General features: G+C 39.7%; 1 protein-coding gene across 14 annotated transcripts in view; it reads left to right on the top strand.

The window, feature by feature from the left end:
• Positions 1-12251, top strand: part of PARD3 (par-3 family cell polarity regulator) — a 457959-nt gene that overhangs the window by 42911 nt on the left and 402797 nt on the right. For all 14 annotated transcript variants that reach the window (XM_082046280.1, XM_082046281.1, XM_082046292.1 and 11 more), the window contains exon 2: positions 10095-10196. In XM_082046280.1, coding sequence (XP_081902406.1) covers positions 10095-10196 — 102 coding nt within the window. The remainder of the gene's footprint in view (positions 1-10094; positions 10197-12251) is intronic.

The raw sequence follows: 12251 nt of genomic DNA, 5'->3' as shown, positions 1-12251 counted from the left end.
AAATAAGGCCTGTTTTGGTTAAAATATCTTGAAAAGTATTTAACAGGTAAATTAATATGCTACTATGATGATTTCACAGAATCACAGTATGTTAGGGATTGGAAGGGACCTCAAAAGGTCATCTAGTTCCACATTGCTTTTGCAGTTTTCCCACCAGTTTTCCTTGGTGGGTTTGACCCGGAGGCGTGTGTGTGTGTGTGTGTGTGCGCGCGTGCACAGGTATGTCACACAGAGACACTGTTCCACGGGTGTCTGATCTTTACGGGTGGGATGGTGGAGTGGTGGTGTCGGGGGGTCCTCTGGCCTCGGGCCAGCTACTTAGGCAACATAGAAAGCTTTTTGTACGAGCTCTTATGTGCGTGTGGGTGTGGAGAACTAAGGAAGGGAATACAGTTGTAGTTTTGTGAGCACTTTTGTAGGGCACAGTGGAAGCTCCTGAAGCTTTCAGTCCCCCACTCACTGTTCGCAGGATTTCCATGCAACACAAATCAGTAGAAATGCTCGGTATGTCTATTTTGGGCTCTAGAACCCTGTGTTGATCTGTAGGTGTTTTTCAGCATATGTTAAGTTTGCGCCATATACCACCTTGATCCAGCAGATGTAGGTGACTCATTGCTTCTCCTGTAGACCTCATAGGGAATTGCTGTGCAGGCAGCGGCCGGGGCCCAACAACCCGCTGCTCATGTGTGCTGCAGCCTGGGGAGCACAGGGGGTTCTCTCCCACACACACCCCCCTGCCAGCAGCTGCAGGAGAGCCCGTGGGTGCCCCTGTGCACGGCTGACTGGGAGGCAGCGGAGAGGGAGGTGTCTGGGATGCTAAAACTCTAAATCCGATTAGGAACGTAAGAAATCACAGCCGACCTAAGGAGAGCAAAACTTTCCCGTGATTCTCATAACTTGTGCATTCCTTCCACATGGTTCGGCAAAGCTGTTTATATTGCAAAGTTCTGCTCGCCAAGCCTTGACTTTGAAGCTGCCAGAGGAATAATACAGTCATCAGAACAGAGAGTGGCATTTCATATTTTTTATTAACTTTGTAGTGTACAGGGTGTCGGAAATGTGAGGCACTGTATATAATAATGATTTTGCAACTCTCTCTGTATATTAATCATTGTTTAGAGTTCACCTACTACAAGATTAATTGGCTGCATCCACTCGGGAGCATATACCAAAATCGGTTGTTTCCATGTTTCATGGTGCTTGATATTAATGCCCCCCACAATGGAAATCTTATTTCTAGTACAGTTCTGAAATAAATTAGGCTCTTTATCTCATGTTGGATGTCAGCAGGGTAGACAACTGTGTTTCTACTCTCCTAAATCTTCCCTTGAAACATTTTGCCAGACTTGCCGTTTTTCGCATTGAATCAACATAGAACAATCATACACATGTCAATCATCTACAACATGTATGTCTGTATACGCAGACACACACAGGTGGATGGTTATTCCAGTAAAATCCATTTTTTAAGTCTAAATCTGGTATTGAATTTGAAGAGCTATCATAATGGCTGAAAAAAACCCATGAATGCTAAATCCGAGCAATGCTGTAATGATGTGTGTAGGTAGGAGATAAACCCTGGAAGAAACCGAAAACACTTCTTTCATCAAATTCCCTCATGGTTCAATTGTCGAGCTGCGAACCAAAGATGTTCTTCATTTCTTCAGCATCATTGTCCAAATTTTGATGTCCCTGCGTAGAAGATTGTGCAGCATTATACCCTGTGCATTTTACTTACATATTAATGAGCTCTTGACTTGATTACTGTAATTCATCTCTGTCATCTGGAGTTAATACCAACAATTACAAATTGTAATCGATAAACAATTTTGTTGCATTTTGTTGTATTTAAATGCAGATTTGTGGAGTAATCTCTGTGTTACAGCAAAACACTCTGAAAAGGACTCATTTTTCTTACCTTGCCTGTGGTTTTAGCACGCTTGAGGTTTGTGGCAGTGCTTGAACAGAGGTGTAGAATTTTCCTACAGAGGAATAAATCCCATGTTGAAGTTTTATTTTGCAGTTTGGGCAGGACAGTGTTATTCAGTGCTCTTGGCATGGCCATGAGGGATTTTGGAGATACAATGTCACTCCACTCAATATAGTTCTCAAATATATATATATATTTTTTTTCCCCTAGCAAACAGAAGTTAACTGTACACAGCATAAACAAACAGTAGTCATGGTAAAAATGTGTTAATCTTTCCCAGCCAGATGTCAAGCTTTAGCCTTAATTCCTTAATTCTCAAAGGTGGTTGCCACATGCATTCTAGGGGCAGCACAAAATAACTTTTCTTTTTTTTGTGTATGCCTGACTTGATGATAATAGCAGAGGTGGGTGCTGATGGGATGATTGGATGGGGTGCTCACTCAAGGGTGCTCAGGCAAGAGTTGCTTAGGCCAGGGATGCTCAGGAGCCCCGAGCTGCCTTGTGTTGGTGGCACCTCCTGGTGGTTAGAATGCTGTGTGTTATGGGGAGACATCTCTCAAGTCATCAGTTTTGACAATGAGCAATGTTTTCAATGCAGGAGTTTTGGAACAGGCTGCCGGGAACCATGTGAAATGCAGGCGGGACCCATATGCCCAGTCCTGCCCCGGGCAGGAGGAGCCCATGCAGTGACACCAGCTGGGGCTGGGGACAGCCCTGCGACCCACACTGGGTCAGCAGGGCACGGCCAGGGGTGGAGGAAGGGATCATCCCCCTTTGGGATGTCCTGAGATCCCTTCCAAGCTCCGTTATCCCATGAGTTAGGTTATCGGAACATATGGAGATGATGTGCTATTTAATAGAGATTGGAAACATGCAGCACATAGGAAAGTTGATTTAAATTAATCAGTAATATGATCTCTCGTGGGCTGATATAGATTGCTTCTAGGTAAAGAGGATGAGTTAAAAAACAACAACCACAACCATCCAGAGTTCCATGATGCATGGAGGTAACTCATTAATAGGAAGAACTCGTGTATCCTAAGACACAGTATTTTGTCTAGAAAATTGTTGCGTGGGAAAACAGTAAAAGTGCCTCTAGGGAGTCTCAAAAGTACTCCTCGCACTACTTCCCTTACAGATTTAGGAAATCACTATTTCTTTTCAGAAGAGCAAGAGATTCATATATATTTTTGAAAGACTACAGAAACTGCATAGTCATTAAAAGCCAAAGTAAATTTACCATTTTAATAGCAACTTTTTGCTGTTTAAAGCAAGATCCAGTAGTTCCTTGATCCTTTTTTTTTGTACACCAGTGGTAGCACAACTCAGTATGTAGTAGTGTTCCAATAGTTTACTGACCATATTATTTTAATTTATTGAATTTTATGAGCCATTTAATTGCTGAAGTAGACTAATAATTTGCTTATGTTTTTTGACTATCAAGCTTCTATGACAAGGACTGAAATGGATAGTTAATGTGCTAAATTTTTAAGTATATTACTGTTATTTTGAAAGTGGACACGCAGGATGCATGCAAAATGCATGCATTGCTTTCCACCTCGGAAACACCCTTTCCCACATTTCAGTGTCTCAGAAAGAGTCATACTGGCCAGATATTCAGATGTTTGCTTGGATGGATTTCTGTGAAGTTAAAGCCCTTTTAGTGAGACTGTAAAAATAGAACAAGATGCTTCAACCATCAGACTTGCATGTTTTTCTCTTTTTCATGACTGAGTTGTATCTGGGATCAGTATATACTTCCTGGTTGAAGACATTGTCTGTATACTTTTATGTCTGAAAATATTGAATCCCTGGCCAAATCCTCTTCTAAAGGCATGATTTGTAGCCTTTCTGGGCGTGCATCCTTGTTTCTTGGTAATACAAAACACCAAGAAATTAGCATGATACATTGCCAGTCCAAAAAGGAGTTTCACAGGTTAAGATGAAAGACATGAGGCTTGTTTTCTACTGTACAGCTTTTAGCTCTTTTCTGTAGTCCTCTGTAGCCCTGTTTTTCTTGACTTCATGGGATACAGGGCAAGGTGGAGTAAACGTGCTCTAAAACTGGATGAGGGAGAGTGTGGTCAGAAATGGAAAAGGTAACTGTCCCTTCAGCTCATCACCTGGTAACTTAAGAGTTGTTACAGGTATCAGATGCTTTCTGAGGTCTACTGGGCTACTTTCATTTATGTTAAGTATTCTGCTGGCTTGTGCCCTTGCAGAGATGGTGAATGTACTTAGGCTGTATCATTGCTGCTGACCGTCTGTGGGGCAGCATTAACACACCTTGGAGAGTGCAATGGACTTCGCAGCCCTTTTTCCCCTGTTGCTGCTGTTGTGTGTTACACAGCAGGTCTGTGCGCCTGAAATTTGAGGAGACAGGTGACGGGAAGGAGCTGCAATTCAAACCCAGGGACTGGCTGGGCTGTGGAACATAACAGGAGTCCAGCTGACATCGCGAGTGTTCATGGCTTTCCTTTGGCACTTGACTGCTTGTTTTGACGGCTCCTCCTGCAGCACAGAGCTAGACAGATAAATGAATGAATTCACTGGCATTTTTTCAGATATATTAGTTTTTTATTAACCATTATTTTCCTTTCAGCTTGTGTGAACATGCCCAGGTGCCATATGCTGCTGAACAGACTAGTCCGGTACACACCCCAGCCTGGTGATTTAGTTGGTTTTGATCTGTGTGTACTCTTTTGCCATAAAAGCTTTATCTGTTCTTGAAATACTCAAGCAGTAAAGACAGCCACACATGACCATGTAATCTTAAATTTCAAGTGATCTTAAGCATAAACTAAAAATAGTTTCCTTTTATCTTCTCATTTATAAATGAGAAGTTCAGTTGACATACTTGGATCTGTTGTTGTGCTTCCAGTCGTCCTGATGGCAAGTCCATTTTCCTTTGAGAGTTACACTGAAATGTACACATGTGCACAACTGTCCAGTTGACCTTGTTTTTAAAAAAATCATTTAAGGATTTAGGTACTGAAAAAGATCTTAAAGCGAAAAGCTATAAATGATATCTAAATTTAAGTAGTTCAAGTTTTAGAAAGATTATCTCTGATAGGCACAGAGAGCCTCGGTGAGCTTGTCTTGGCAAAGCCAATCACTTCCCCAGATACTGCTCCATTGTAAGAAATACCCTTTCTATTATGGCCTGAAGAGATTAGAAAATATCGGGGTGTGGGTGAAAAAAAATCTGTTTTACTTGATTTCAGGATGTGTAACAAATTGCAGCAGCAACTACAGTTGTTCTGCAGGCAGCTGAAAGGTACAGTTGGAAGGTGAGAAGTGGGGACACATTGCTGCCCTCCCCCTCCAGTGCCCTCCGGGGGGGGCTTCAAACCAAACACAAGAAATCACTCCCCATGCCTCCCCAGCCATGCAATTGTAGCCATGCAGACAGACTTGACATCTTGGTGCTTTGGGACGTCCCGGTGGGCAGGTGAGAGAGAGTCACAGCAGCGGCACAACTTGTGGGCATGGAGCATTGTCAGGTGGGCTTCTTAGGAGCCTGATTTCTTGTCTTGTCTTAAATAGTGACTTCTGACTAAGAAGTTTGTGGTTCACTCCTCATGTGCAACATGGGAAAAATATTTCAAAGAGTAATCTTATTTATTGTAACTTTTTATGTTAAACATCTCTATGTATTTTTTGAACTAGTATCTTTACGTAACCAAGACACCTATCTGGAGCTAAAGGATAAGAAATCTTCCTGTGTCATTTAATAAGAATACGTTGCAGTTTCCATTCCTTATTCTGAATATTGTTTTCCACATATGGTCCTTGTTTGCATTATGTGGGAACACAAAGTTGTTAGCTACAGACTATTGAATGATATTACTTAAACTAAGGGTTTTCTCAGTTTTTCCTTTGTGCTTTTTTAGAAGTCATGTTGTATGGAATAAACAGAAAATGAATGGCTGCATTCTTACTGCCTTTGTAATGTGCTCTTGCTTCCACTCTCAGTGCTGGTGTTCACTTAGCAAATATTTATCTTCCATTTGAGAGGACTTTGGAGCAGAAAATGTGGTGCTCAGGAGTTTAAATTATAAGTACCTTTATAATCATAGTCAAGTAGAATAGTTAAATGGGTGTACACAGGAAACAGGAGATCTGACTTGCTGAGACTTGAGCTGAGTGATGCAATATTTAAATGAAGATATTATAAATCAGGTTTAGCATTACTTCTATCCTTGTATTCAATGAAGTGAACTTGCTAGTTCTTCTGCATGAACTAGTGACAAAGGCATCTATACAGCTTTTACAAAATAATTGCACGTTGCTAATTTACACATTGGTGGAGCAGTGTTAGCTAATGCGTTTTCTATCAAAGCATGTTTTTATCTCTCTAAATGCATTGCAGATTTGGAGAGTGCAGTACCCTTTTACACAATCATAACAGCGAGAGAATATAAATGTGGCTTTGTTTTCCTGACAAAATGTGAAAATCTAATCATAATATACAAATTTTGCAACAACAGCAAATCATCCAACTCTGTGATGTTTTCTTAAACCAAAACAACTCTGAAGCAGGTTTCTTGAAAAGCTTCTGAGTAATTTTAAAAATAATGTTTAGTATTTTATTTCATCTTTACAGAAACTGACTTTTGTAGGCTCTACATATTTTGCACTTTTCTTGTTTTATAACAAGAAGACATTTTCTTTTTCACTCATGTGAGCAGCCTGTAGCACGAGCCCTGAGCAGACCCAGACCTCTTGGGAGGTGGGTCCCTCATTTGTGAGGTCTCACTGGGAGACGGTGACCCCAGAGATGTTTTGGGCATCCTGAAGGAGCAATTGGACCAGTTTATCCTGCAGATGAAGTTGTGTAAACTCCAGTAAACTCTCCTAATTGCCAGTTTCCAGTTTATGACTCGGCAACAGGTCTAAACCAAAACAGTGTTTTTGACTGCTTCAGAAGACGCTTGAAGCCTGTGTTGCTGCTATTGCACAGGGAATTCTGAATATCTTTTCGCTAGCGGCTGTGGAGAAATACAGCTTGAGCAAGCTGTGAATGCAGATACCCTTGTAACGTCAGTGTAGTAGTACCTGAATTCAAATTGGTGTTAAGTGTGGTCCATTTTCTTTTCTATTTAGCAAACAGCACATATGAGCCGACTCCTGTACAGCATATGTCCAGTGTAGACTGAACACAGAATAGGAATTTAAATGTGAACTGCTATGCAGTTTGGGTGCTTCCATGTTGCTTAATACGTAGAATTAGTTGTTAAAGTTTGGAACCAGAAAGAGCTGGATTTTGTTAACTTGGTAAAATCACTAGCTTCAATGTATGGTGGGGCTTTTTAAGTTGTTGTTTTTCCTGTGGTGTAACTAATCTCTACAGAATGTGAGTCCTCCCCTCCCACCCAGACCTCTCTTCCCTCCCAGGCCTCCCCCACCACATCCTTGATTTATGTAAAACCTGTAATAGAGTAAAAGAGCCTCAAGAGAAGGACTGCTCTGTGAAGACTGGAGAGGACTTTAATGAAAAGTTTCTTGTTATTTCGTATTTACTTACCAAATCCTGCCAGAGTAAATTCTTGCCAAACTAGTTTTCTATATTTCTTGTCTAGTCTTGCTAACGTATTGTTTTGTATCAAGACCTTGTCTGACAGGAAAAACGACCAGAGCAGTTCGGGCTATGGCACAACGAATAGGTGATGCAGGAAAAATGAAGTCTATCTAAAACTTCTTATGCAATATTGAGAAACTTTTAAAGGAACTAATTAGCAAAAGTGATGCAGCTTATATACCAAAGCTATTTTTAATGTAGATTGTACATGCTGAAATAGCACAATAGTGCTTCAGAAGTGGGCGTTTCTACTATTGATTTTGTAATTGTACGTTTTTTCTTACAGTTGCCTTGGAGGTGGGAAATAGTTGTGGTGGGAAGGAAAAAGATAAGGATAGGAGAATATAGAAGTCTTAGTTTCAGTTTGGGTGCTGTTTGTGTTGGTGAATGTAGTCAAGTCGCTGAGCTAGTATTGTGATTATCGGTTTCCATTCTTCAGTAAGTAGATTAAGTGATGCAAACAAAAATGATGAAGTGTGTCATGTATGAGGGACCAGATTCTCTTAAAGCCTGAACTAGTTACTCCACTTCTGGTTTTGCAGTGGAGCCTGGCTTGTGGTTCAATTCTGACTTGGCTTTGAGATGGAGGGGCTAGTAGAGGAAACCTGAATCAAGTCCTTTAGGAGTGTGAGACCTTCCTGGCTACCAGTGGCAGAGATTCTTGTAATGGGTTGGAGGGGGAGGAAGGATCCTCTTTCTTTTTCATTTGAGAGCAGAGTTTACAAAGGCACCTCTTCAGTGGGCTTCCTTTTAGAACCTGTTTATTAAGGATCTTTGAAGGATTTCTGGTTTACACAGGAGGCCTTTTCCAGCCCTGCCTATAACTGTTAGTGGAGTATTGAAACTTAACAAAGAGTTTTTCCTAGTATTTGCATTATGGACCTTTTCACAGAGTAAATTTCTGTAATATGTATGCATGACAATGTCAATAACTTAGTACTGTTTTTAATTTGTCCTGAATTTTTACTTAAAAAAAGAGGATGCTGTATTATCCCTATAATTTGCTACAACAGTAAGTGCAGTTTGAGGAAAAGCCATATACTAGGAAAATCAGTTAATTATGGAAAAAATACTTGCTTAGAAGAAATGTGAAGTAAAGATATTTAATACTTAAAGAAATTAGTGAAAAAAATCTGTAATTTAATTTCTAAAATGACTAGGCTAATGACTGCAAAATATAATTCTGAATCTGATCATCTGATAACGATGATTTACAGCAGTATTTAAGGGAGATGTACTTATACAATCAAAGAAGTATGTTTCATGGCTATCAGATTTCTCCAAAATCTTTGACCTATGCATATATATATCACAGACAAATAAACAGAGTTCTAGGATATTAAAACCAAAATGAATATCCCGTGATGTTCTTTCGTGCAGCATACTGTCCAAGATTTCATGCAGCATGTCCTCGCAAGATTTAAAAACACATTTGGATTTAGAGGAGTTCTGGTGCTCCCATTTTATGTCGAGTTCCATTCTTTAAGAAATGAAACTGATTTCAAGTTCTTTAAGGCTGGAGTTTTTTTGGACTTCTAGACACTGATACCTGACAAGGTGTGGATGCCAATTGCTATTTTTAGGAAGTCAGGCACTTTGCAAGATGTTGCAAGTTCGAAGGGCCTCAAATTAGTCACTTTGTGCAGTTGTTCCTGCTCAGTGAAAAGCAAGGAAGCTCTTTTGCACTTGACAACAGCCCGGGGCATTGGCAGCCTTTTGGGGGAATATTTGAGAAGCAAGAAAAGGCTATGTATCATGTTCAGGTTGTGTGTTTATAGTACAACTTTCCTCTGTTAGGAAACGAACCTTTTAAGAACAGCACATTGAGTACTAAACAGCGCTCAGCTCATGTAGCAATACATAGAAGACACTTTGTGGACACAACCTGATTCTGGCAGTTACGGTTTCCTTTTGTATCAAAAGTAATAGTGAAGACTATAAAGCCAGTCCTCCCAGTTACTGGGAGACATGTATACTCACAAAACCACACACACACATATATATGCATATATATGCCGGTATACATGTGTCTGTCTGTATGTGTATATGTATATTTTTTAAATTAAAATGTGGAAAGTGTTCTTTGTGTAAGATTTAGATATCCCATCTACCAACTCTACCAAAGCACAGGTAGAAAGCCCTTTGAGATAATTTAGGTATTGGTTTATACCCTTTATAGCTGTCCTATAAAAACCCCCCACTTTACAGCTGTCCTGTAATGTTTTGTGCCTGTTGACCACTCTCTGAGATAATTTATATTGAGTACGATGTGTTTTCCTTTTACATAGTGCATATATTCAGTAACACTGGGAATGCTGTTCTCCTACATGTCAGTGATGGGACTGTGACTCATGCAGAGCTGATAAAAGTGGGAAGAGTATTTATCTAATGTAGGGTGATTGTGAAAAAAAGACTTTGTCTTTACATCTCAATTTAGATTTATTTACAGGAATATGACCTAAATGGATGCTTTAATGTCAAGCATTTGTAGGGCTGCGATGTGAACTATATGGTGGAATAACCTTTTTCCATTGGTATGTGGTATCTGATATTATTATTTTCTTCCCTTCTCCTTGTATGCAGGATCCAAACTACTGGATACAAGTGCATCGGCTGGAGCACGGAGATGGTGGGATCTTAGATCTCGATGACATTCTTTGTGATGTAGCTGATGACAAAGACCGTGTAAGTACAAATAGCTACGAAAGCAGCTCAGTGCGCGCTGCATGTCGGCATATCAGTGTTCTGTGTTTCCTGCATGTGTCCAAAGCGGGAATCAATACAAAGCGTTTTGTTTGTTTGTTTTTTAATATAGTTTGCTTGACAAATATGAGAAGTCTGTTACTGTTACGCTTTTCAAAAAGTACACGAAGTCTTTTATTGGAATCATGGGTTTTGCATCATTTTTGGTTCTTTAAAAGTTGGCATCTGCAAGAATAAAAAAACCTCATACAGTGGAACAATAATGCAAAAAAACTGAATCTGTAAGTTAAGATTATAGTTTCATGATTCCACTTGAATAAGTGAAAAATACTTGTTGTTTTTAAACTGCAGAGGGTTGGTAGATTGTTTTTAAAAAGGTTTTTTGGGAGGAACTTTGGTTACACAGAACTTGAGAAAATAATTATACACTGCTGTGTCTTGAGTCCTTGAGATTTAGATCTCAGTCAGCTAAGAAGCTTTTTGGTCATTGGCAGTTTTTTTGAGGTTATAGATACTTGTGTCTTTGAATTACATGTTCGAAAAGGGTAAGGTAAGAAACACTGCAGAAAACTCTAAAGTCATATGTAAATATACTACTTTTCTCTGCAAAGCCACATGTGTTTGCTGAAACTCTTGAGAGCTTTTGAGCCTGACACAGACTGCAGTCTGGAAATGTGTTTCAGAGCCCCATTCCCTTCACAGACAGGCTCCTTAATTGCCTCTGTTGGAAGCAACAGGCACTCTGAAGGCTCCTTGAAAACTGGCCAAATGATGACTCCTAGGCTAATTTTTCAGAAATAAATACTTTGCCTGCAGTTATTTCTTGTGACAAAATTTAACTGACATGGTTATCTCAACTGGGACCTTGTAAAGAAAAAATATGTTAGGAGTCTTGGGACATGGAGACTCGTCTCCATCTGAAACGTTGGGATTACTCAAGCTGTATAGAGTAACAGTGCTGAGTTTTCAGGAATTTCTTCCGTAAAAATAGTGCCCAGCTAAGATTTCACGAAAAGCTAATTAAAACTTCTAGTTAGTTATCTCATCTTGAAGTGCTCAGCTGCATGATTAGCTTAGCTTTTGCTTACACCTCAAGAAGGCTCTTGCAAGTTGTCACTATATATATCTATATATTTAAGCTTGAATCATCCACTTAGCTCCTCACATGACTCCTCTCTTCAGAAGAAGTTTGAATTCTGGTGACTTCAAGACCTCATTCTTCGGCTGTCACCTTGGCTCGCCGCCTTCAAGTGGGGTAATTCCTCACAGTGAAACTCTGTGGGTGTTTTTATGTGTGTGACTAATAGAAGAAAAACTCTGACTGCAACTGAAACAGGCAATGTCATTATTACGATATTGTTTTTGTGTACAGATGGACAAGATACCTAGTAATTAGTAGTGTTTATTTCTGCCTTTGCCAAGCTCGTATCCTCTGATTGTGTGAATGTGGCACATCTCTACTGATACCACTCATCAGTTAAATTTCCTTTTTTTTGAAGGACCTTGTATCATTGATGAGGAAGGTGCAATATAAACATGTACTGTGCTTTACTGCTTTATATCCTTGAATTAGTCATTCTCACTTGACCTTCACGTTTGACTCTTTTCAACCATTTCAGTCATTAGTCACTGTTTTTCAGTTTCCCGTCTTACATTTTCCAGCTGACCTTCCTGGTTCCCCGTAGTTTTGGATTGTTAACTTTGCATCTGATTCTTCATCCGTAGCAAGTGTATCAGCTGGTGCTGTGTTAGAAGAACCTGAGAAGATCTCATTAACACACGGCTCTGAATGTATCTCTAGCTAGTGATATTTTTTATATATACACTTACGCATAACCTGTTAAAAAGCATGTGAACAGATGATGTCTAAACATTTCGTTAAATTATTAATGAGATCTGTAGGATGAGTTAGGCTCAGAATTCAACATTAGCCTTTCTTTTTTTTGATTGGGACAAGAGTATCTAAGGTATTGCAAAACTGAACACTTTATATCTTTGTGTTCATTTTCACAAGGGAATTTTTTACATTCTTGAAGG

This window comes from Streptopelia decaocto (genome assembly GCF_964273445.1).
Source record: "Streptopelia decaocto genome assembly, chromosome: 2".
Classification (NCBI taxonomy): Eukaryota; Metazoa; Chordata; class Aves; order Columbiformes; family Columbidae; genus Streptopelia; species Streptopelia decaocto.
The sequence above is the reverse complement of the archived record's forward strand: the minus strand, read 5'-3'. Positions and strand labels throughout refer to the sequence as shown.